The sequence below is a fragment of the Melozone crissalis genome, unplaced genomic scaffold, assembly GCF_028551555.1.
Source record: "Melozone crissalis strain CALT ecotype California unplaced genomic scaffold, PUWL_Pcris_2 ptg000036l_1, whole genome shotgun sequence".
NCBI lineage: Eukaryota > Metazoa > Chordata > Aves > Passeriformes > Passerellidae > Melozone > Melozone crissalis.
This window is the reverse complement of record NW_026535814.1, coordinates 20,203,225-20,230,000: the sequence shown is the minus strand read 5'-3', so window position 1 is coordinate 20,230,000 and position 26,776 is coordinate 20,203,225. Positions and strand designations below refer to the sequence as shown.

Genomic DNA, 26,776 nt, shown 5'->3' with positions numbered 1-26,776 from the left:
GAGAACATCCAGGGAAAACTAGGGGTGAAAACACTTAAGGTAACATGGATAGAGAAAGGGCAAAAAAGGAGAGGAAATCTTGACAGCAAACAGCGTTGTTCCATGCCCGGGAGCAGCAGCAACCCAAACCCAAGTGGGGACTCAGAAACTGGAAGGGCTTTATTTGAGATTTTTTACACTGACATTTTATCTCGGGTTATTTTGCTGCTTTATTTTCTGCCTCCCTGGAATTTTTTTTCTCTTCTGCTTCTTACCTTGTTTCTTTAGCTAAAAAAAAAAAAAAAAAAAAAAAAAAAAAAAGAGAGGCAATCGAGAGGAAATCATTATGCATTTGATTAAAGTGTAATATCTCAGCATTTCAATTTTCCAGTTTTATAAAGTAAGAGATAAAATAAGAAGATGGGTGAAAACCTCAGCTCCAAAGAGCAGCCATTTGGGAGCAGAGAAAGGGAGAGAAAGAAAACACTTTGCAATTATTTTGCTGTAGCCCGTTCCAGATATGTGGCCCAGGAGGTGCTTTTTCCCTTCTCCCTGAAAGGAGGATTTTTGGGAGCTCACAGCACTCGAAAGAACCCAGCACACACCCAGAGCCCTCTTGAGACTCATTTCAATTTATGGTGGCAGAGGGGACGAGTCCAGGGCAGGGAACGGAGCTGGGAAGGGGCTGGAGCCCCAGGAGAGGCTGAGGGAGCTGGGAAGGGGCTGAGCCTGGAGCAAAGGAGGCTCAGGAGGGCCCTTGTGGCTCTGCACAGCTCCTGACAGGAGGGCACAGCCGGGGGGGTCGGGCTGTGCTCCAGGGAACAGGGACAGGAGCAGAGGGAGCGGCCTCAGGCTGGGCATGGGGAGGCTCAGGGTGGATATTGGGGAATTTTTTTCATGGAAAGGGTCATTAAGCTCAGGAACAGGCTGCACAGAGGGCAGTGTTGGAGCCCCCATGCCTGGAGGGATTTAAAAGCTGTGTGGATGTGGCACTTGAGGACATGGGTCAGTGGTGGCCTTGGCAGTGCTGGGGGAATGGTTGGAGCTGATGGTCTTAAAGGGCTTTTCCAACTAAAGCAATTCAATGAGTCTGTGATGCCCCATTTGTATCTTAACATTTTTCTTAATTATTTTTCTTCATTATTTTTCTTTGGGGAATTTCATTCTCCGTCTGTATGGGCATGGCAGATGGCAAAACAGGGCTGGGGATTTTCTGCCTCGTGGTGGCTGCTGCAGAATGGGAGCTGGTGGAGATTCACTGCACTGAGTCCAAACTGGGACATTGCGGCTGATGGAATCTTTCCTTTCAATCAGAGTTCTAACTCACAATGCTCATTACTCCCTGTGTGCCTCCACAAGGTGAGGGCAGGTTTGGGCTTTGGGATGTGTCACACCACCCTGTTTCAAGCAGAACGACCCCAGATTCATCCTGTCTCCTCCATCCTGCCCTTATTTTTGGGGAGCAGAGGTTTTGGTGTGTTTTCCTTGGTAGCCCCCCAGTGTTCTCCCCATCCCAGTATCCCAGCATCTCCCTGCAGCAGCAGCAGCAGCAGCTTTGGGATGCAACCAGGAACTGAGAAGAAAGGAAGGCCCTCTCCTGGAAACAAGCTTTGCTGCAAAATCCCACAAATTCTGCCTGTAGTCAAGGACATTGAACTATTTTATTTATGAGATCAGGTCCTTGGTTTGCAATAACCAAAAATAAGGCAAGGTCAGCAACCCCTGCAGGTCCACATTCCCAGGTCCTAGGCTTAATATTTGGAGAAACGACTAATTAGTGATTAAGTACATGAAAATCACGGCTGGATTATTTAATTTCAGTATTCCATCTAAATTATTTGATTTCTTTTGCTCTTCCCAGGGCCCTTTTCTCTGCCTTGGGATGGATGCTGGCTTCATGGACAGGGCCAGACAAAGATGACTGGGTCCTGCAGCTTTAGGAAAATTAAAAAAAAAAAAAATTAAATAAATATTTAATTCAAAAAAATAAATACTTAATTTTACATAAATTAAATTTATTTTAAAAAATAAATTGTTTTTTTCACATCCAGAAGCCCTTTTGCCTGTTTTTGAAGGCACTTTCCCCGTTCTGGGGGATGCAGAGGAGGGTGAGACAGCAGCCAGATCCCGTATCCTCTGGCTCTGGTGCCATCTAGCGCCTTCCCAGGGGCTGCTTACAGCCAGGGCTTCCCGAGAGAAAATATCCGTGGCCAAACTGCAGTAAAGATCATCGTTATTCCAAAAAAGATGCTACTGAGAGCCCTCACCGCCACCCACCCACTCCTCCCCAGCATTCTGTGGGGCTGGGAGCAGGCTGAGCCCAGCCTGGAGCCCCAGCAATTACAGGGATTTCTCCCTGGGGCACAGGGAAGGAGAGGATGCAGGTGTAAAGATAATTTTGGAGCATTTTGGATAATTTTGAGGACATTTTAGAGTTTTTCTGTACCCTTGGAGAAGCTGGGAATGCTGGCCCAGGGCAAGACCTTACACTGGCCATCGAAGGATGAGGGAGTGCTGCATCACCCCTCCAGAACTTGGCTGTAGTATGCAATCCTGCTGCTTACTGGGAAAATAAAGCATTAAAATAACAATTTTTTGAGTGTCAGGGAGCTCAGCCCCTCACAGAAATCTCACTCCCTGCATTGTGCCATGCCCAGGTGGGACAGCTTTAATTATAGCCCTAATTCCTCCTTTTGACAAGCAGATGGAGGACAGATGGATTGTCCAAGGAGTCGAGGATTCATCAGCTGCAAGTGGGATGGGGTTTTTAATGGCCTGAGACTTTGTTTACACAACTTCCCAACCACAGAAAATGCTTGGGAACTGTGGAGGTCTCCTGTGGGCACCAGGGGCTCATTCTCCTTTTGCTATGGGGGGATTGAACTAAACAACATTTTCAACTTGCCAGGCCTCTTCTGAGACATGTTGTGAGGTTGTTTTTGAAATGATCCCCTCTTCCTATTAGGATTTGCTCACTGTGGTTTTGTATTCTGGTCTTGGTGTGTTACCTAGAGAAGAGAAGGCTCCAGGGACACCTCAGAGCCCCTGCCAGGGCCTGCAGGGGCTCCAGGAGAGCTGCACAGCCCCTGGGGACAAGGCAGGCAGGGACAGCACCCAGGCAATGGCTCCCACTGCCAGAGGGCAGGGACAGATTTTGGCACATTGGGAATTAGGAATTGCTGGCTGGGAGGGTGGGCAGGCCCTGGCCCAGGGTGCCCAGAGCAGCTGTGGCTGCCCCTGGATCCCTGGCAGTGTCCCAGGCCAGGCTGGATGGGGCTGGGAGCAGCCTGGGACAGTGGGAGCTGTCCCTGCCCATGGCAGGGAGTTGGAATTAGTTGGTCTTTAAGTTCTCTTCTAACCCAAATAATTCTGTGATTCTGTGACTGGCCTGACACTGGGGTTCACTGGCACTCAGCAATTCCCAGTTTGAAGCAGACACCCAGGGATGTGGAAGAAACAAAGCAGGAAAGGTTTGGGAGTCGCTGATCACGGGCCAGCCGGGGACAAAGCAGAAGCCCTGCCCAGCTGCGGATGGCATTTCATCAGAGGCACCAGTCAGGCTCCAGGAGCTGTGCTCAATTCACAGCACCTACAGCAATGGAAAATGAATTTGACAGAGCACTCTTGTTTGTTTTCCCAGCTCTGATGTGGCTGCCCTGGATTCACCCGAAGCTGCCGATGCAGCGAGTAAGTGTAGAAAATTATCTGAAATTAAACTTCCAGACAGCTTTCCCCCTGCCCACTCCAGCTTTGCCCCGAGACTGTCTGAAAGATGCTGCCTTCCCAGTGGCTGGCACTCAATTCTAATTTTAAACTAAATTGCAAACCCAGATGACTAACCAGATCCATGAGAAAACTTCCAAGGGGCATTTGTGAATCAGCAGTTGTCAGGACTCTCAGGATTGAATTTGCTTTTCCAAAACTCAAGATACAGACTGGGGGGATCCATGGTTGGATCCTTGTCTGCCCTTTAGCACCAGTAACAAGAGGATTTCACCTTATTTGCACCAAAGTTGTCAGTAAGTGCAGGGTTTGTGCATCCCAAGTTTGCGTTTTGCAGGCATTCTGCTCCTTCCCTGTGGTGGCAGAAGGGAAACTGCATCCCTGGGGTGCTCTGGGGGGAAAGCCACAGCAGCTGACATTCAGAGATGACAGCCCCAAAAAGGAGAGGCAAAACTGGCAGAGTTTCAGCCAAGGGAGGTGATGCCTTCAGCAAAGAGCACCATTTGCAGATTCTCCAGGGAGCTGGGGAACAAAGCCACTTAGCACAACCCCTTCAGTCCTGATTTCAACCAAATTTTCAGCCACAGAATTAGTCTGAATTGCAACCAATTCACTGGGGGAAACACAATACAAAATGTAACCTGGTTCTGGGTAGTTTTCATTAGTTTTTTGTTGCCCCAGAAATAGCAATTCCCACAGAGTCAAGTGGCTCCTGCATAAGGAAGTGCCAAGAGCCACAGGAAGAATTTTAAATTTTCCATCCAGTGTACCCTGAAGCCTACAGACTGTGGGTATCTCTTGGTGATAGAGAAGAACAGATTCAGCAGATATTTTATCTGTCCTCTTCCCACATCTGCACCAAACTCCAGAACAGGGTTCTGTTCTCCCTCAGCTGCTGATAAACACAAAATAAAATCTGAGATTGGTTGGCTCCGCAATGACCACCCGGCCCAGATTTTGTATTTTCAGGCTCCACAAATGCCAAGAACTCAGTAAGGCTGAAGACCACTTTACCTTCATTATCCATATTGGTACTTAAAATACATGGATAAGTGTTATTCCTGATTTGCACTGGGAGCTTTCTCATGCGATAAATACATATAAAGCCCAGCAGAGGTACTGAATTACAATCATTATTATTTTTATTCCGATTCCCATTCCCATTTTGCCTGTGAGGGGGCTGGCAGGCAGCAGGACCCCACGTTCAGCACAGTGCAGTTGTCCTTTACCATCCTCCTCTTTACTTGTGGCTCCAAATTCCCCCACACAATTTTGTGGTTCTCTGAACACCTGGCACCACCCTGGAGCATCACCTCTGAGCCAGGCAGTGCCACTGACAGCAGAAGGTGTCTGGGGGATGGCACAGGGGGATGCAGTCACAAAAACAATGGTGGGAAGGTTGCTCAGACACCTGAAGGACTCAGGTGTGTGGGGAGGTGGAGGCTGTGCTGCAACTGCATCCCTGGAGGGGATTCTGCAGGGCACAGTGAGCCCCAAAACAGGGAGGGCAGGGAGCTGCTGCAGCCAGTGCAGAGGAGGCCACGGAGCTGCTGCCAGGGCTGGAGCCCCTCTGCTCTGGAGCCAGCCTGGCACAGCTGGGGCTGCTCAGCTGCACCAGAGAAGCTCCAGGGACACCTCAGAGCCCCTGCCAGGGCCTGCAGGGGCTCCAGGAGAGCTGCACAGCCCCTGGGGACAAGGCAGGCAGGGACAGCAGCCAGGCAATGGCTCCCACTGCCAGAGGGCAGGCACAGATTTTGGCCCATTGGGAATTAGGAATTGCTGTCTGGGAGGGTGGGCAGGCCCTGGCCCAGGGTGCCCAGAGCAGCTGTGGCTGCCCCTGGATCCCTGGCAGTGCCCCAGGCCAGGCTGGATGGGGCTGGGAGCAGCCTGGGATGGTGGGAGCTGTCCCTGCCCATGGCAGGGGGTGGAATTGGAAGATCTTTGAGGTCCCTTCCAACCCAAACCAAACTGTCCTGGGATTCTGTGACGGGCAGCAGCCACTTGTCACTGGTACCTGCACAACCTCTGGCAGCAAGACTATGGGAGAAGTGTCAGCCCTCCCCTGGTCTGAGATAAAAGGAAAGTTTTGCAGCCAAGAAATCACTTAAACATTCTGGAAGTGCAAAATTAAATGTGTTACAGCAAGACATACTGCTGAATTTCAGCAACTGTAACACAGAATTTACAAGTTTAATTTGTAGATGTGACAAACAGCAGCATATTTGATGGAAGTGGAAGGAAAAAAACCCCAACAAATCAATATTGTTTAAATAATACACTCTATTTTATTTTGTCTTAAAATAGTTTAACCTTTATGCTACAGACTTGTTTCAAAAAACAGAAGGTCTCATCTTGCACCAAAAATATATATATTTTTATATATATATATATATATATATAACACTCTGTTTTATTATTATTTCTCTCCAAAGACCATTAAATACTAGATGGAAAATGAGAACTAAATAGTGAGTGTCGAGAAGAATTGAATTTTATTTTTAACTAGAGCCACACATTTTAAACATTTATATTCCGAGCAATGATTTGTCTTCACTACAGAAGATTCCAAGCTCACACTCCAGCAATTCAGGAAAACTGCTAAACCCTGAAGGGCTCGAGCCAATGCACACTGAGGTCGATGGGCAGCCCCACACCGACCCCAGTGGGTTCTGGTCCAGGCCCCAAGTGCATTGGTTCACAGCCATACAATGGCTAACTTTTCTCTTTCCTGCTGAGAAGAGCAAAAACCACCCAGGCACGTTTTTGCTCTTTTTAAAAAGAAAAAAAAAAACAAAAACAGAAGTTAAAAAAAAATTTAAAAAACAAAGGAAATAAAACCGAACTATTTCCTACCTATATCCAGTGATTGCTTTTTTCAGATCACTAGCCTTGAAATTTGTTAAGAGAAAATACATAGTGTTTTAAATAAAAGAAAACCTGCATCGGACTACCATACATGAGCTGTTTAAACAAACACAGTGCACAGTTGGAGGAAGTTTGGTTAGGAGGCAGTTGTTTTTATGTACACGTGGAAGTCACATCATATACAAACTGCAAAACAAGGAGAGGTCGTTTGCATTTCTCACGGAAGGGCTGCAGACGGGGTCCCTGCAGCTTTCCCCACAACCACTCCTCAGGAGACTCTGTGGAACGGGAAGCAGCAGCCACGGGAGGTGGCTGCTCCAAAGTTACCTTTACAGCAGGAGTGTGAGCCCACAGCTGATGCAAAGATGAGCAGAAAGGATGGGCAGAGCAGCACGGGGCCTCTCCCTGCTGCGGGGCCAACAGGATCCACCCATGCTCCCCTCCCTCCCTCCCTCCCACAGAAAGGAATTGGTCACTGAAAACACCACAGGTACTTCTCTGGCCATGCAGGACACTTATGTTCAATGTTCTAGAAAGCTGGAAATGGGAATATCAGTCCTTACCTAGCTGTTGTGTAAAGTGCAGCATGAGCTGTTCTGCTTATGGAAGAAACAGATGTTTGTTACTAAAGATACCCCCCTGCTGGGCTGTTTTGCCTTTATGTGACAACACAGGTAACTCTATTTTAATTTTTTATTTTGCCCACAGATAAAATTAAGGGAAGCCAAATAAAACCAGCCAGTACAAAAGAAAAGCAGAACTTCCCATGTCCTGACCACCCTTTTTCAAGCTTCAAATAGTGAAAAATCTAATGGCAGAGCTGTACAAAATTCCCAATAGAAACATCTGGAATATGAAGGAATGTTTCAATTGCACAGTAGACATTTAAGGTGAATAATATCATCTTGTCAAAGTTTAATCTTTGGTTTTTGCCTTGGGAAAGGCTCAAAATGACAGATGAGGGGCAAGAATTTCCATGTACACCACAGAAACTGCAGCCCGCTAAAGTGAGTTGTTCCACTGATTTTGGTAAATATTCTGGTAGAAGGTGTTTTCTGAATCTTGGCATTTCCAAAACTAGCAGGAGAGGCATGATTGAAAGCCAGGGAAATGGTGCAGATTATTAATTTAAAACAAAAAAAAAGTTAAAAACCACAACCTTAGTTTGTGACCCTGATCCTGCAACATCTTTCAGGACAGAGTTTTAAGCACTTGAGTGGCCCCACAAATTCCAGGAACAGGTCCCAGCTGACCACCCCTTTGCCAGGCTGGAGCTTTGGAATCTGCTTGGGATTTGTTTTCTGTTTTCTGAGATGGTGAATGACGCAAACAAGCAGCAGTAGAGATGGGGACTGTGAGTAAAACATTTAATTCCTCTTCTTCATCTACTCCAGGCAAAACTCAGATAGAGGTAATAATAATAATAATAAGCTATAATTAAAAAGGAGATGGATGCTGGGCCTTTTTATTACCTTTTTCTGTGCTTTTGCAATGTTCAGCTGTTCCTAAGTCACTACTATTACTATTTTAGCCATTCCAAGCTGTGGGAATTGACCAGTGAAACACAGTAGTCAAGTGGACAGAAGACTCAGCACTGAAAAGTAAAAACTATAAAATACATTGAAAATAAAAAATGTTTTAATTAAAAGCTGTTCAGTGCATTTTTATGGGCCATTTGCATTAAAAACAATCCCTCCTGCTGGTAACATAACCAAATCAGTTTGGGTAAAAATACTCCTGGCCCAAATTTTGGAAGTGTTGAATACTCCCCAATTCCACTGAAATCAGTGAGGACACAGCATTTCTCAAAATCACTGATGCTCACACAGCAACACACTAACTTCTACTAACAAACTCAAGATACTGATAAATTAAAAAAGTCCTGGAGTTGGGAGGTGGGGAGCGTGGCAGGACGTAAGTTTGCACGCAGTTATTTCGTTAGGTGTACACGCACACGTTAGTAACTGCAGATGTGTTTAAAATTTGGTGCTGTTAATTCTGGGCAGGAATCCTCCTCGGAGAAGGCAAAACCCTTTGAAGTGATACTGAAATCAGACTACATTCCTGCGTGGAGGTGGAGAACCGCCGTGGGTTTGGGTTTCTTGGTGCCAAGGACGGGGCTCTGGAGGTGACGGTGTCACCGCTCTGTGCCAGGGAGGGCGGCAGGGAGGGGGCAGAGCACAGTGACACGGCCTTACAGGAGGTATTTGCGCCTGGTGTCCTCGTCCAGAGTCAGATCCACCACTTCTGGGGGCGAGGACCAGTTCTGCTGGGGAGCCACTGCTGTCCATGGCTGCGCGGGCTGGGCGCTGCCGAAGGGCGAGCCGCGCTTCCAGGAGGCCACGCTCTGGATCACCCCTCCCCTGGGATGCACACACCTGCACGAGGAGAGGGGCACACGCAGCCTCAGCGACACTGCTCAGCGCACACAACACACCCCCTCCTCCAGCTGCTCGCTGTCTGGTTAGCACTTCCCTCTCCAAACTGGACTCTCCACTTGTAGAGTCCGCGGCATCTCAAATGAACACAGCTGGATTTAAATTTGGGGATTAAATTATTCCAAAGGAATGCTAGTGAGTGTAATGTGATCTGTCGCAGACATCTTTTTATGAAAATCCTTTCCTTAGGATTTTTTCATCCTGAGAAGCTGCGAGGCCTCAGGAACAGAATGTAAACATTGATTATCTGCTGCTGTGGAATGCATCAGGTGGATCTGTGATTGGTCTCATGGGGTTGTTTGTAATTAATGGCCAATCACAGTCAGCTGGCTCGGACAGAGAGTCTGGGACAGCTGCCTTTGTTATTCATTCTTTTCTATTCTTAGCTTAACTAACCTCCTGAGATGAAACTTTTTCTTCTATTCTTTTAGTATAGTTTTAATGTAATATATATAATAAAATAATAAATCAAGCCTTCTGAAATATGGAGTCAAACCCTCGTCTCTTCCCTCAGCCTGAGACCCCTGTGAACACCATCACAGTGATCCTCCTTAAAAAATATGTGCATGGATCCCAGTGATCTTGAGGAAGCCTCCCCTACCATGTGTAATCCCATGCACAGTTTCCCGATGCAGCTTTACCCACTGGACTTTCTAAAAAGAGAAAAATCTGCAGTGAGGCTGCCTAAGAGAAAATGAAAAGTTATACTGCAATATTAAATCAAAGCCATATTAAAACAAGGAAGTAATGATACTTACATTACAATAATTGCAAGAGATCTTGCTAATTATGTTATTACAGTCGTTATGCCTGACTTTTTTTTCTTTTGGTCTTTTTAACTGAAAATTACAAACACTCTGGGAAATGCTCACTGACAACAGTTCAGCCCCACTTCAGCAAAACATTTAAGCTTTAAGTGACTGCAGCCAACGAGACTAAAAGGTGTATTTGAAGATAAGGCTCCAGTGCCCTGCTGAAGCATGATACACAGGTACCTTCCACACAGCATTTTTACCTATTATATCCATAGTAGATACATGACAAATGAGTCTCAGGTTAAGAGCAATTAGAAAAAATAAATGCAAAACGAAAGGTAGAATGATTTTGTGTATGATGAAGTGATGACAGGAATTTATTAGAGGCTTTAGGATGATCACTCAATTTCCAGCTGTAAATCCTACACAGGCATTAATAAAACTTGATACCTAGTGCTCCAAAAATTGTTTTGCTCTTGTAAGCACTGGTAGTGGCTGCAGCTCCTCCTGGCTGCATGGATAAACACGAGGTGCTCTGGCTGCTGGGGTAACCTTTTCCCATTTCTTTGTGAAGGCACGTGTATTTCAGGAACTCCAATTTCCTTCACTGATCAAATATCCCTGACATTTACGTTTTATTTATTCCAATTTACGTCCGTGCTATTTATTTTCTCCAAAACTACATAGGTTATGCTCAGCTCTCTTGGCTCTGGTTGGAGTTTCGTGAAATAGAATAAAAAATCTCATTCTCTCAGCTGTAACTTCTCTGAATATAAATGTCTCATTGCCTTCTCAGATATGCTGCTTGGGTTTAGATGTGATGTTCAGAATGGCTCTTTTATTACTTGTTCTGTCATAAAAACACATACTTAAAGTATATATCTACAAGGAATTAGCAATAAGATCCTGGAAGTCTAAAAAATGTATGGGATTTCTTTCTTTTAAAGCTCTCTTTTAAGGAGAAGTATTTTTAAGCTTAACTGGTAAGAAAATCTTGTAGGCAGAGCAAATTAAATATGATGTTTGGTCTCAGGAACTGTGGTGCACCATTCTGAGAACAGTCCTCAAGTGTTTAGGCAAAACTAAGACTAACTCTTCTTCCTGAAGACAAGCCATAAATTATCTCACAAAGATACCTCTGAAAAGTAGAAGTGTTTATCCTCAAACTAGTCACACAAGCAGCCAACAAAACATTGAGTCGAACATGCTTCCAATCTACAGCTAAGGGAAGATACCAAGTAAAGGCAATAAAAAACCCAAAAAACCTCCTAGGAAAAACTAGAGGAAAACCGGTCTATATGCATGTATGATTAAAAAAAATTCTACTGGTGAAAAATGAAACAAACTGAAAAATATGACTCGGTGTCCTACGCAGATGCCAAGGAATGTCCCAATGATGAGAAACAGCACCAATTCACTCAGAATCTGAAGAACTACAAACCATGGACAAACTCCAGGGAGTCACAACTCACACCAGACATGGAATAGGGAGCATGATAAAAACCAGGATCCAAACACCACACTAGCTAAGTGTGCAGAAATTACTGATCAAAAACCTAACTCCTGTCCAAACAACAACCCTGCCAGAAGCCCATCAATACTTCATAACTGCAAGCCTAGACCTGCAAGAGAAATAAAACTCTAAATAGGATTCAAACAAGTGAAATGTGTGAGTGAGTATTCCAGGGAGGCAGTAAACACAGGTCTGCAGGAGATGGGTACAGGAACAAAGGAAAGCACAGGAGAGTGCTTTTAGGCTGATTTGCTGAAATCATTTCAGTTCTTATCTACTAAAACTCATTTTAAACAGCAGCTCTGCATTTAGCTCATGTTTGCATTCCCACAGAGAGTGAGTATTATTGAGGCAGCAGCATGGAAAGCTTCCAAAGAGGGGCAGCAGCACAAGGGTGCTGTGTGCAGAGCTGCACCGATTTACAGCAGCAGTGCTGAGGGTGAATCCACACCCCTCACCACCAGCACAAACACCCTCCCAGCCCCGGGTTCTGTGCATAAACAGCCAGGAGAGCTGCTGTCTAAGGAATTACCATCCTCCAAAAGAGTTGGCCATGCAAGGACCTTCTCACTGCTCCAAAAGGTAAGACTAAATCCCCTTTCTGGACCTGAAAATTTCCTTTTTTTCACAGCCAACAGCACTGGGCTGTGCCCACACTATCCACGAAGTTTCCTGCCTGGGAAATTGGGTCCTGAACACTTTCTTTCTCCTTTCCTCAAGGAAGAAGCAGTGAAGGGACAAGCAACTCTCTTCCATGTTCCTCACACCCTTTTCTGCCTCCAAGCACCCACTAGGCAGCAGAAAATTTTGGAAGCAGCTTGTCTGTGTACTGTTTTAACTTGGTTTTATTCCACCAAATTCACACTCCACACTATTAGAAAATGTCAGTTTTGCTTAACTGCTTCATAATATTTTAAGCCAAGGAAAGACTACAGACTAAAAATTATGAGTAACATAAAAAAAAAATACCTACCAGGGAGAGCAGCTGCACAGGTTTCTGACTGAGAGAGAAACCTCTGGCATCCTTACCCTCATCTACTTTGACCTATCTTGAAATAAACCCAAGATTCAAAATTATCTGATTTTTAACCTAAAGGGGATATCTTATGACATTAGCCATTAAAAAACTTATAGTATTTTTACCCCTAATGACTAATTAAATGAAGTGGAAGCTACTAAAAAAACTTAATATTTCAAAAGGAAATAAGAACCCACACAAAGATTTTCACTTAGTTATTTGTATATTCATGTATTCCATTAAAATCTGAATTTCTGATGTATGTACACTTAGTATCTCAATATTTGGTATTTTTATATCACACATCTTTTAGCCAGTTACAGTTTGATATTGAAACACAATTTTAATCTGAATAACTATCAAATTGGTCACTTTCTAAAGAAAAACACATTCCAAAATCACCATGACCAGCAAAACAGAAAAAGAAAAGTGCAACATTGCTGCCTTTTGGGCATCACTCATGGATGGGTAACTAGAGAAGTGATGATCAGTAGTTTTTTCTTTATTGATTATGGTATCACAGACATTCTGATAAAATGAAATTAATATTAGAGCAAGAAAAAATAATTCATACCTGGCATGTTCCTGAACTCCAACAATCTCCACTTCGCTATCAGAAGAGGCAATGTTAATTTCTTCACTGGCCTGGGCATTGCCACAAGAGGTTTTGTCACCTGTAAGGAAGCCTGGATCCAAACGACCTAGAGATGGGGAAAATGGGAATACAGACAGTGATTAGCAGCTTACATGACCCAGAAATCAGCAGGAAAAGGAGCTTCCCAACCTAACAAAAAACCAAGTTTTTAGACCAAATTTTTCAACTCACAATTAATCACCCGATACAGGAAAATCACTGGGTTTAGCCAGTGTCAGCAGCTCTGGTGATGGTGCTGGCACACAAATGTGAACAAAGCCTGACTGTTGCACCAAGAACAACCAGAATTTCCAGCTGAATGTTATGACAGTCAGACAGGCTCTTATGGCAAGAGTCAGACTGTCCCTAAACCTCCTTGACATTAAGAAACAAAACAATCTAAGCAAACACAATGATACTATAGCAAAAAAAAGTCAATAAGCTGGACAGAAGCATCCACGCATTAAGGAAAATTGATTTAATTTCTTTAAATAAAAAACTAGGGGAAACTGGTCAGCAGAAAAACACAGCAAACCCATCCATTTCTGGCAGTGCTGCTTCACACATCTGCTCTAACATTATTACAAATATTTGAAAATAAAAAGTGGTTTATTTAAGTCCCATATGCAGCAGGGCTGTTTTTTTCATTACAGTTCCTCAGTGACATCCAGTTTGTCAGTCAGTCAAACCACAAGCCCTCTCTAAACACTCACAGCAAGTGTGGCACATATCTGCCTTTTCTGCCAAGTGCTGCTAAGAAGGTTCTTCACCCCAATTAGTGAATGTGTTGAGTCATACAGGATAATACTTACATGGGAAACACAAAGCAGCCGAAATTATTATTTCTCCCACAGAAAATAGATTCCTTGAAAAATCAGTTAATTAAAAGATATAACTTCTACCCTTTTTTTTTTTTCCCCCTCAGGAAAAAGAGAAAATTATTAATTCCACTGTCTCTCTTTATCATTAGCCTGAGGGATGCTGGGCAGCCTTGAAGTAGCTGATCCTGCCTACTTCTGAAAAACCACTTGGTCAGCTGTACTACACAGGGCAGAGTCATTTGTTGAGCAGGAAATTTTAGAGTAGGTGAATATTTTATGTGTGTCTAGTTTGAGTGGACACCTCCTCAAAGATGAGAGGAGGAGGAGAAGCAATAATGATCCACAGGATTTCAAAGGTGTGTGAACAAGCAGAACTGATTATACCCCCAGGGACATTAAATGGAAACAGAAGAAATTAAACCTGAAACAAGTGCCAGGGAAACTTTCTAATGAGTGCTTTAAGCACGTGGGAAAGATGCAAGCAAATGGAATCACAGAATGGTTTAGCTGAAAGGGGCCTTAAAGCTTATCCAGTGCCACCCCCTGCCATGGGCAGGGACACCTCCCACTGTCCCAGGCTGCTCCCAGCCCCATCCAGCCTGGCCTGGGACACTGCCAGGGATCCAGGGGCAGCCACAGCTGCTCTGGGCACCCTGGGCCAGGGCCTGCCCACCCTCCCAGCCAGCAATTCCTAATTCCCAATCTGCCAAAATCTGTCCCTGCCCTCTGGCAGTGGGAGCCATTGCCTGGCTGCTGTCCCTGCCTGCCTTGTCCCCAGGGGCTGTGCAGCTCTTGTGCAGGAGCAGAGACCATGCTGTGTGTGCCATTTTTGGAAAGCCGAGACCCTTGGTGACTGGATCAGGGTTAGCAAGGGAAGGGAAAGGAACACATGTGCTGCCAGGTACCCAAAGGAGGAATTTCCACCTCACAAGACAAAAAAATATTGGTCAGCTGAACTTAAAACAAATTAATAGCCCGGACAGTCTCTTCTGAGTATTGCAGTTGAGCTGAACATTTATTGGCAAACATCACTGACTGCCAGAAAGCCCAAAAATGGGTCATGGGTATTTCTTGAAGTGGCTGGGCAGACTGTGAAACATGACAGGAAAGTGCTCAGAGGCTTTAACTCACTTCCCAGGGGCTTCACATTGCCAGAGGGCAGGACTGGATTGGACACTGGGGAGAAATTCTTCCCCATGAGGGTGGGCAGGCCCTGGCCCAGGGTGCCCAGAGCAGCCGTGGCTGCCCCTGGATCCCTGGCAGTGCCCAAGGCCAGGCTGGACAGGGCTGGGAGCAGCCTGGGACAGTGGAAGGTGTCCCTGACCATGGCAAGGAATGGGAATGGGATGGCCATAATATTATATAATATAATAAAATACCTATTAATATGATATCTATTGTTTTACTGCCTAACCACCCTTCATTATCTTGTCAGGGTAATGTCTGGCAAAGGAGCAAAGCAGACCAGCTCCTGAATAGCCCCAAAAACTACCCCCAGAGGTATAAACTGGAGTCCTAAAAGAGCTTCCACATATTACTACAGCTTTAAGTTCAGACAACAAAAAGACAATTAGCAGTAGCAAAACCATGATTAGCAGAGTAAATACTGCAAGAGTAGCTGAGTGTTAATCAGGATTATAGCACAGACAGACAGATTTACAGCCTCTGGCCATACAAATTTCATGCCCACACTGTTCATTTCTTTGCACAAACACTAGGATGACGCCCAAAGTGATGTTTTGTTTGCCCTATGCCACCAGGGCTTGCAAAAGAGCCCCAAATATTTGCCCACGCACAAAGATGTGATAGTGCAATAAGATTTTTCACTTTGATAGAGCTGCTGATGTTGCTATTTTCCCATGGAAATACATTCCTTTAAGTCTGCTAAACAAGATGCTGGCTGAAGATTACACTTGTGAACCACATGCAAGATTTGAAAATTCTGCTTTCCCAATGTGCAGCCCTAGAGCTGGCAGGAAAAGGGCAGCACTGGCAAAGGTGCAGTCAGATGTGTTCTGAGGCTGCAGGGAAAGGTGTATGCAGAGCAAACAGAGATTCATCCTTTCAGTGGCTGACACAGCCATACAACCAGGACCAAATCCATATCAACATTCCCAGGGATGAAGAAGTCTCTTGGTGTTTCCAGTTGTCTTTTACCTGCAAGTCCCCTTGGATATATGTGGAGGAAAGAAAAAAAAAAAAATCCTACCTGCACTGCAGCATTTCAAGAGAAAAGTGGAAGAAAGCTTGGTAAGAAACATTACCTTTTATTTCCTTACATTCATTTGGTGTACTTATCCATTAGTGCTATGTAATCCAGGTGATTTCAGCTGTTCTAATTGTTTAACAAATCCCTTAATAAAGAACTGGGATTTCTAGAGGTCAAATAGCTATCTGTCAGCTGCTGTCCTGCAAAAAATAGCAGTGAGCTTGGAAAACAAAGGCAAGCTTCAAAAACAACATGGATGGAACAACATCCAGCCATGGACCACAGAGAAAATGATGCACAGAGATTCTCATACTCAAATTGTGCACTTGTAGACTCCATAGTAATGGAGCATCTCTTTACAAAGCACTACCTAATTGTATTTCTTTAAGCCTTGGAGACAGTGAAAAGCATCTCAGAGCCTCCACAACACTCCCCATGTGGGTGCCCTGTGGCAGGAGACCGCAGGGAAACAGCACGAAACACAAACCTGTTGTGCTCCACCAGGCAAGACTTGTGTGTCTAATGCAGCCTGAAATCCTAACATGGGAGTTAAGAAAAGGAGTGAAAAGGAAGTAAAACATTGGCATAAAAAGCTATGATAAAGCTGATAGAAAATGATCCCTGCTAACATCCAAAACACTGTCCAATCTTCTGAGTGGTACTGGAAATGCAGATGGAATATGGGAAGAATTAATGATTGTATTTTACAGATACAAAGAGAAAAACAAAAAAAAATTTTAAAAAACCCCATCCACAGGCAATCCCAATCTTGAAAATGAGATTAGGACCAGTTGACTAGCTGGTGGCATGGGTTGTCATAATCAATCATTCAGCAACAAGATTAGGTCACTTTCATTTTAAAAAAAACCACTACCAAAATCCCAGATCTAAGCTCCCTGTAGTAATTAGAAGGAAAAGAAGAAGAAGAAAAGTAGTTAAGAAAATTAATGTCAAAAATATATTTCAGAAACATTTGTCATTTTTTATCATTTGTATTTTGGAGTAAATGTCAGACCTTTTTAATAAGCACCTGTCCTGTTTTCTCACAAAAGCCACATAGGGAGCTTTTACAGCTGTATAAATTACAAAAACACTGAAAGCAAGAAAGGGAGACCCACCAACTGCACTGCAGGCACAAATGTCAGAGAATTTAAACAAACCTGTATCAGCACTCATTTCATTCAGCAGCCCTCTGGTTCTCCAGGCAGATCCTGAGTCTTGATTTCCTAAAGAATTAGTGTGCTCTTGAACTACTGCAGCCGCCAACAGATTGTCCACATTTACCACTTCTGGGTCTGAGTTTGTGTCTGATATATCATAGTGAGCCACCACAGGAGGTCCATCTGCAGGGGAGAAAAGCAACTTGGGTTAGAAACCAGCACAGACTGCAAGACACCTCAAAAAGTACAAATAATTTGTTTACGGATTAATGCAACATCCTACATGAAGCTCTTAAAGTTACATAATGGTAAATTGTATGAATTATTAAACTTCAGTTAATGAACATAGCCTGAGATTACAGAGACATTTTGACCTTTGCATACACAGAAAACACAAGTGTCAGAAACACACGTTTATCAGAGTACCAGTTATTTGTGTACTGTCTTTTACATTAACACATAAACATCTCCATATTTGACAAGGTTACATTTACAGTCTTTAAAGGATAAAACCTCCAGTTAAAAAAAAAAATCATCACAGGACATTAAATTGGGCAGACAAGATATTTATCTAGAGAATTTTACAGAAGTCAAGTGACAGCTTACATTATTATAGGGTTGACTGAATAAAACTAACTTTTTCATAAAACTGATCCAGTGACAATGAATTTAACATTAGGCAACTTTCTTTTCATAACATTCACCTGTCAAGAGCAGGGGAATTTTTAAAAATTGCAATGTTTTTTGGTGGTGTTTGTTGGGGTTTTTTATAAGGTCAAGAATAACAAGAAACAAAATTATATTGTACAGTGATAAATATGCTTTTCATTCAACATGATTGTCATTTGAATTTTTGGCTACCATAATGAAGGAGAAAGAGGGAGATAAAACTGCTTACATGATTCTGTCCTTGAGGAATAACAAAAAACTATTTTTGATCTGTTTTGTTAGGACCAACTAAATTCTTTGTGATGAATGAAAATAACTTTTAACTGGAAAGCATGCTAGAAACACAGGAGGGTCAGGAAAAAAACAGGCAAATTCAAGACAAAGATTGATGTGGAAGCAGAGAGAATGGGTAAGTAATGCAATTCTGAGAGGATGTGAGTGTTTCAGCTCAAATGCCTTGCCCCATCTGCAGCTCACTGACTCAGCATGGATGGAAGTGATTGGAGCTCCTCCTCCCCAAAGGAGAGGATCAAAACTTTATTTGGACCAAGGCTTCATCCACACAAATGAGCATGAGACACAAACACAGGCTGGGCCAAGGCTCAGCATCTTTGCAATTCTTTTAACTCCAAGGAGGTTCTTGGAGTTCTGCAGCTGAGCATCTGCAGAACCTTTTGTTATGGGTGTGATACATGGAGGGTACAACTTGTATGGATAATATAAAATAATCATAAGCTAAGAATGTGTTCAGGAAGACAGGACTTTCAGAGTTACAAAATGACTAATGAATATTTTGAAGTGATAAAGAATAAAATGAAAAGCCTTAGGAAAAACTGGTTTCTTTTCATAGTTTTGAGTGGCTGTTGAAGACTGAAAGAACATGATGAACTAGAAGTTTCAAATTTACTTCTCTGAAAGGCTGTTCTTCTGAGGTTTTTAGAATGGATTTTGGTTTTAGGGGTTTTTTGGAGGGGGTGTTTTTTAGTAACTTGGTGCCTGAAATAAAATTCAACTGACTATTTTCAGAAACCCCTACTTTGTGATTAGCAACACAGTTCATCAGAGAGTGACATTTTGCTTAAGTCGTACTAAAGATCAGTTTTGCAACAAGGTATGAAGAAATTCGCAAAATACTTCGGCTCAGACCTGCCTCCAAAACAACAACTCCATGAAACAATGTTACATTGCAAACTTAAAACAGACCCAACAAAAATAAATGAGTAGTTAAATGCCAATGTATTAAAGACCAAACTGTTCGCAACATGAAACGCTGATGATTATGACTGGAACAGAATTCCTGATAATTAACTGGAAGGCAATCTTTGTCTTTTTAAAAGGCAATTACAAAATAATGGAATACCGAGTTCGGAATTAAGCTGGCTGATGTTCAGTTAATTATTTGTGACAGCTGATGATTAAATTACATGCAGAAGTTAGGGCTGGACTGAGTCATGGGAGGCATGTTTTCTTTCAGTCTTATCATCAGAGTTCAGCGTGAACATATATAATGTGAGCTGTAAAAATAAACAGTCGAGTGCAGAAGATACGAGGGTCAAGTACAATATTGACTATTTGACCATTTTTTCAACAGGTTATCTAAGATTTCAGGAGCTTGGGACTGTTCCCTCAGGCCTTTGTTTCTCTCGCTTCTGACTCAGACCTCCAAAAGCAGAAGCGAAATTTGATTTTTAGATAGACGTGTCCACACGAGTAAAATTGTATTTGGACAAAAGGCACCAATAGTCTCAAGTCAAAATTGTACCACTCCTACATGTATAATCATGCAAAAATGTATCATAAATGTATATACATGCAGAGTGATATTCTCATCACCTACCCATAGAAATAACTTGTGTGAAAGTCTTCATCAGTAGGAAATACAAGCATAAACTTGTTATCTGTAGCTCCACTCTTGTATCTTCCACACTTCCAAAGAGCACACCTTATAACTTAGCTTAAATTCAGTATACATCAAACAGACAAAAATATTTTCAATATAATTTATACACTGTAATTATATTTGTCAGGGTAATAGCCACCAATTTAACAATCTGGGAAAAAAAACCCCAAACAAGATGCCTATTTACAAAGCAAGCACAGCAGAGATCTATTTTTGCAGTTCTCAGCCTTGCCTTTCAGGATCAGATCTGGAAATTTGGAAAGGCCCCCAGCACCAGGTTTATCTACACCTATCATCAGTAAATCACTGACAAAGCCAAGATAATGGCCACTAAACTGCAACAAATCCTCAGATCCCCCATATTTACAAAAGAATAAATAAGCATAAATGCACACATGTGTTTAAAAAAAAATCAACAAAAACCACTCAAAACCAAACAATAAAGAAGTTACCGGCAACAACTACTAGATGGAAGTTGCAGTGAAGGCATATTAAAAAAAATCTTATAAAAATCCTCTGTTCCCAAAAGCTGTTTCCTTTTCACGGCTGCATGGAAGGGACAGGAGTGGTTAAATCTGGAAATAAATAATACTTCCCTAGCCAAGTACGTGATCATCCAGTGATGTGATGCAAAGTGAATGAATGGTACCAAGAAATAACGACAATTGGCTTCAGCTAGGAAATAAAGTGAAAAAATGCTTTCAGGTTGAAAAGGTAAAAAGAATTAACTGCAAGCATAGGTTTAATTCATCATCTTTTCTTTATAATAGAGACACTACACGTAATTACTGACCCTAACAGGATTTCAAAAGATTAAAAAAACAGACATCAAGACAAACCATGCCAGAACCAAGACTTAATGTAGAACAGTCAGGAGGTTCCCTGGTCAGTAATTTAAAGTATCTACTTTAGAAAAATTACATCTTTTGAGAACCCAAGGTAGCTGGAAGAAGTACATTTCCCTGGTGACAAGCACTAATTCATTTCTAAAGCAATAAATGCTAGAAAAAGGCAAGGCTGAAAGTTAATAAGTACCAGCAGCAAAATACAGCTGTTGACATTTAATGCTATGAGGGGGGAGGGAAAGCCTGCTTTCTTTTTCTCTTCCCCAAAGAATTCAGAGGCAGAGGTCATCCTGGGGACAGCATTTCCAAGTGTCCAACTCTCCCTTAATTTACACAGCTCATCACAACTACTTCCACTCTGAACAACAGAATCAGAACTCACATGCACAAAAATCCAGGTCTACACAAACCAATTCTCATTTTAAACTTGCAACACAGAAAATTAAATCACTTCTCATCTGCTGCCTGCTCCCTTGCTTTTCTTAGAGCCACATCTCAACACTCAGCAGCCTAACCCATGCTGTAAGATCCACACTCCTATCATCCCTTACTTCATTATAACGGCAGCACAAGCAGAAAGGGGAACTCAAGCGTAAAATTTCAGCTGTAGGTTAAAAGCAGCCATTCCATAAGAAACACTGTCCCTTTGCACTGCACGGCCTGCTTATCATTGCAAAGGAAACACAAGATATTCACTGGCAGAACCCAAGTGGGGAATCAAGTCCTTGAAATTTGTGGAGACAGGCTGAGAGCTGAGGACTCCAGGGACACCTCAGATCCCCTGCCGGGGCCTGCAGGGGCTCCAGGAGAGCTGCACAGCCCCTGGGGACAAGGCAGGCAGGGACAGCACCCAGGCAACGGCTCCCACTGCCAGAGGGCAGGGACAGATTTTGGCACATTGGGAATTGGGAATTGCTGGCTGGGAGGGTGGGCAGGCCCTGGCCCAGGGTGCCCAGAGCAGCCGTGGCTGCCCCTGGATCCCTGGCAGTGCCCCAGGCCAGGCTGGATGGGGCTGGGAGCAGCCTGGGACAGTGGGAGCTGTCCCTGCCCATGGCAGGGAGTGGGATGGGATGAGCCTTAAGGTCTCTTTCCACCCAAACCATTCTATGATCACAAGTCATTATTTCCTTTCACCTTTCTTACATTTAGGCATGCTGAGCAGAGCTCATCACCTCAACTCCTTCCCACTGCAGCCAGAGAGAGGAAGTTCAGAGTCAGACAAACTCAGCCTGGAAATTGCAGCTTGGAGCATCAAGAGCACCATCTCCCCTCCTTCCCCAGCAAACAGAAAAAGCTTAGACACCACCTCAGCCCAATTTTACAGTGCTCAAGCTCCACAAGACAAATTCCAGCCTCAGGGATGGGATTTAAAATTTGCAACGTTCCCTCTATAAGTAGAGGAAAAAACACTGAAAGCTCCAGAGGACTATCCCGACTAAAATAAATCCAAAATTAAACCCCTAATTTTGGTGGTCTGAGCTGCTCATTAGTGTCCCTGCAAGGAAGAGACATGGAGCCATATTTAGGTATGAAAATCACCCCAAGTTTTCAGACGCACAGACCAGTACAGTAATAAAAGCAACAATAATTACAGCACTTTGTTCTTATAAAAAGCTCTCCACTGGTGTATCCTGGAGAACTCCAAGGTGGTTATTAACCTCCTTTATCCACGAGGGAAACTGAGGCAGGCAGCAGCCTGCAGCTTGCTCAAGGCTAAGGAGCAGAGGAGCTCAGCGCGGCTGAAAACAACATTCCCCTCCAATTACTGGGCTATTTTTAACTGCTGAATGTTTGAGGAGTTTAGAAGCAGTGCTTAGGACTGCTTTTGGGAAAGGTGCAAATGCTAAAAAGGCTGCACAGACAGCCCTGGGAGACACAGCCTCTGCCAGCCTCACCTCCACCTCCTGGCTGTGAACGTGGGCACTGATGGTTTCAGCCCCACTACTCTAAATTAATTTATTTCTGTGGAACAAATGAGAATACTAAGATGTTTTAGAGTAATTAAAGACCTAAGAACACCCTCATTTACACTGGATGTTGAAATTTAACAGATAGCTCTCATTTACTTCCAGATTACACAAAACATATAATTGACTTTATTACCTATATAAATTTTAAGGTCAGATGACCACAATCAAAATAATATACTGATACAAAACCTACAGGGTGAAGTGACAGCCTTTTTGTTTCAGATAAGCAATACAAACCTGGAATTAATTAAAACATGACCCAGACCTTCCATTGCAAAAGTATGTGCAGCTCAAATAGCACAAACTACCTGAACTCTCAAATAAGTCCCAGAGGAGAGTGGGGGGCTGGAAATTTATGCTTTTTTGTGTTGTTTAGCAACATGAAACACTTCATTGCTATTTAGGTTTATTTATTTATTCCAGGTTACAGTAGTTACATTTCAAAATTTACAGGGTAAAACAAATAATACATTGTAAGTACAATAAAAAACAGTAGCAGTGTAACAACATTCTCTCTAAAATCATAAAGTGAACTTTATCAGTGAATCTACTTTCCTGACATTTTCCTTTGTTTCACACAGTAAAGCTTTCCTGTTTGGTGTTTCTTTTAACCATAATAATAAAATAAAATCAAAACAACATGATCAAATTATTATTTCTTCTCAGACTGGATACTTTTTAATATATCACAAGAAAAGAAATTCCAAAAATTCAAGTCTTGCTAAACAACATTCATACTTTCAGGCTTTTGGATGACTGGATGGAAAATATCTTGGATTTAATTTAGCAAATTATGAATGAAGATAACAAAGCATTTTTCACTGTGCGTTAAGCAAAGGCACATGGAATATGGCTATGGATTGAGAACACTGGGAAGTGGAATTCACTTTGTATCTCATTACAGGAGTTATTTTCTGTGACGTTGCCCAACAATGCAATAATTATGGTAGCAGGTATATCAACCAGACCTCTTCCCCAGTTTCACTTGGAGAAGTGTCTTAGGAGGGTTTTAGAAATCATCACATCCTTACATAGCCATGGTAGTTAAAGAAAGTAAATAATTCCCTGTGTTAGCACAACTTCCATTAGGAAAAGGCAGACAACAGCACCCCAGCAGAATATATCCTATTTTCCCCAGCACAAACTGCACCTTTCCATGGAAGGACTGATACAGCCTCTGATGGTCCAGAGTAATTCCTTGCTCCATCGCTCTACACTTGAAATCCCTGCTAACTTATTAAGCCTATTTTTCCATGTGCCTTCATTTTGCTGATCTAACACCAAGCGATTAATGAAATTTGGGAGAAATACCAACTTCTGGCTTCGTCTTTCGCAAGGTACTGTCCATCTCTGTCAATCAGCCTGATTATTTTGGCTTCTACAGTACAAATCACACAGTGCACTTGTTCTAACACATGTAACTGCAGTGGTCACAGTGCAGACCCCCATTATTTCAAAAACATCTACTCAACTGGCCTGATTCACACACCCCCATCAGGCAAAGGCTCCCCTCAAGGTCAGCTGGAGGATTCTCTGGACAAAAAACTGCAGAATAAGTTCAATTTTTAATGAGACTAAATGCCAGCCCCATTAAAACCAGTAGAAATTTTCTACTCCTATCAATGGGGCTAAAGTTTAATTTCTTAATGCCCCTGAAATATTATTTATAAATTTATCCATATACAGTATGTGGATACAGAAAGAGACAAAATACATTAAAAGAGAAAACAGTGATAATAAATATGTTCCAATTTGTAACATAACTGCCAAATATAATCCCCTTTCATTGAAATTAAGATTGGTTTTTCAGTCTTTACCCTAGCAGCTCAGATAAAATAACCAAACAATCCTGCACAAACATTAAAAGACACTGAGCTTAAAAAAATAAATGTGTATTTCTGCCTGAATTATTCTGTCCTAGTACTGTTAAAAATTATACTGAAAGTTTTAGATTTTGACTCTTTTTTTCCCTGCACTGTTATTTCTGCAATAGAAAATCTGAAAAAAAAGTTTCATTGCCTTGAGTTTGTTTAATGTATATAAATTTTTTTTCCTAAATAAAACCTGACCATTCAGATATTTATCCCTAAAGACCTTCTTCACCAAACCCCACTGAAAGGAGCATGAATGCCTTGGGAAGAACCTGCAGGCAAGCCTGCAAAAACACAGCACACTGAAGCCCCTGGACTTCCAGGAACTCCTAAAAAGGGACTGATCCTAGAAGAAAGTCCTTTTACTGCAATGTCATTTTGACATTTAGTGAAAATTAAATTGAACCTTTATATAAAGGCTTACTTCTTGTGCACTTGCACAAAAAACATGAAGCCAAAACCACTGTGTTTCACCTGCTGCTAAATTCCAACTCCGGGCCTGTAAAGGTGCTCCACTGCTCCCAGGCTGGAACAGCTGCCATATTAAAAACACATAATTCAATATTTAAAGTGATAATATAGGAGCTGAACCAGAGCAGCTGTGGCTCCCCACCCCTGGCAGTGCCCAAGGCCAGGCTGGATGGGGCTTGGAGCAATCTGGGATAGAGGAAGGTGTCCCTGCCCATGGCAGGAGGTGGCACTGGATGAGCTTTAAGGTCCCTTCCAAACCAAATATTCCATGATTCTGTGAACAGGCCAGTTAGGTTTAAACTGGCACAAAATCCCTGGAATTACAACAGTCTACACCAGCTCACCTGACTCGATGCATCTGACCTTTCCAAGCCGTAAGTAAAATTCCTTGAAGGAACTAAAATATTTCTTCACACCATTCTGAAGTATAAATCCTGGGGCAATTAGAAAAACTCTAAATTATCTGTGGTTCTCCATGTCTGTGCAAAACTCCGACTGATTTCTACTAGTTAAATATGGTGGTTTTGAAGTAGTTTGATGAGATGTGAGCACAAACACACATTCAAAGTGTAACTCAGGATTAAAAAGTAGATGAGCTTTCTTCCAATAGTCCTAAAGTAGTCTTAGATAAGTCAGACTGTTTCCATGAGATACAGAATGGGTAAGATAAAAATTTATGTTAAAATTTCATCTGAAGAAATTTTAACTCCCTGAGGGTTTCTAGTCGAAGCCCTTTGAAAATAAGAGCTTATAATGGAAATCGTGACAAACTCAACTGCAGCCATGTCATAAAAATATAGTGAAAATATTCCCAGGAGGCAAAAAATATAAAATCTGAAACTATGTGTTGGGAACCTGTTTTCTTAAAGAGATGCCAAAGACTGTCACGCACAGTTAAAACACAGACTCATCACTAGTATTGGTATCTGGAGGTTGGCTCCTCCTGGATTCAGAATACAGAGCAAGAAGAGAAATGCTCCTGTTTATGGGCAAATCCTTCACCAGGCAGGTTATGCTACACCTGAACTACAGAAAGGTGGGGCTCCCACCTCAGTTTCAGGGCAAACACACTCCCTACGTGGAAAACCAGCTCATGGAGCAGTGGAAAACCAGCTCATGGAGCAGTACCCAGCTGTGCACACCAGTGCACACTTCTCTTTTCAAAGGACAGGGTTTGTGACAAAGCTGAAGATTTGGCTCCGGTTGTGAGCCAAGCCGAAAGAGTGAGGAAAGGAAATATTATTTACCACTTACAAAACAATTTACAGCCACTGATCTTGCACAAGTGTTTTTAGCCTTCGACTAGGTAGCTTTCGTGGGGAAATTAGGTTGAAGTTATATCTAACAGGAACTATTCCCCCAGTCTTCTGTAAGCCTTGAGATAATTTTATCCTAGAAAGAGTACAGCTTTAAAGTTTGTGTGTTCAACTTCTGTCATCCTCTGCTTGTTCTTTTATGTTCACAGCTGTTTGCTGTTTGCACAGCTGTTATTGAAAATAACAGTTAGCAGTGATGGAAAAAATAAAATGTTTAAATTTTTGCCTCCAGTAACCAAACACAAATTTTTATCTATTCATACATTGAATTATTTCAATTTTTTTTTTTCTTTTTTAAGAACTACCTGACTAAAACATTGAAAATTTGCAGAAGTTTCACTGGCTACATATGTAATTAAGTTATTATCCATTTATGAGATACATATGTAAAGGTGTTTCAGTCTGAGACATAAATAAGTTCAACTGAACTCCTTACACAATTTGCTCTGAAATACCTAATTGTTCCATTTATACTATTCTACAAAAAATACTATGGGCATGCTTACAGACATACACATTAAAATAAACCAGTCACTGCAAAAAGCTGCTTCTGCATGCACGGGAAGATTTGTAAAGTTGTCATGCTTTAGAATATTCTGCTCTTATTATCATCATAAAG

At 42.5% G+C, this 26,776-nt stretch overlaps 1 protein-coding gene across 1 annotated transcript in view; it reads right to left on the bottom strand.

Moving 5' to 3' along the window:
* Window positions 1-7,303: 7,303 nt before the first annotated feature.
* The window catches only part of ARK2N (arkadia (RNF111) N-terminal like PKA signaling regulator 2N), a 43,617-nt gene continuing 24,144 nt past the window's right edge, over window positions 7,304-26,776 (bottom strand). The window contains exons 3-5 of the mRNA XM_054283560.1: window positions 17,116-17,298; window positions 12,866-12,992; window positions 7,304-8,945 (exon numbers count right to left, since the gene is read on the bottom strand). Of these exons, the coding sequence (XP_054139535.1) occupies window positions 8,762-8,945; window positions 12,866-12,992; window positions 17,116-17,298 (494 nt within the window). The 3' untranslated portion in view covers window positions 7,304-8,761. The remainder of the gene's footprint in view (window positions 8,946-12,865; window positions 12,993-17,115; window positions 17,299-26,776) is intronic.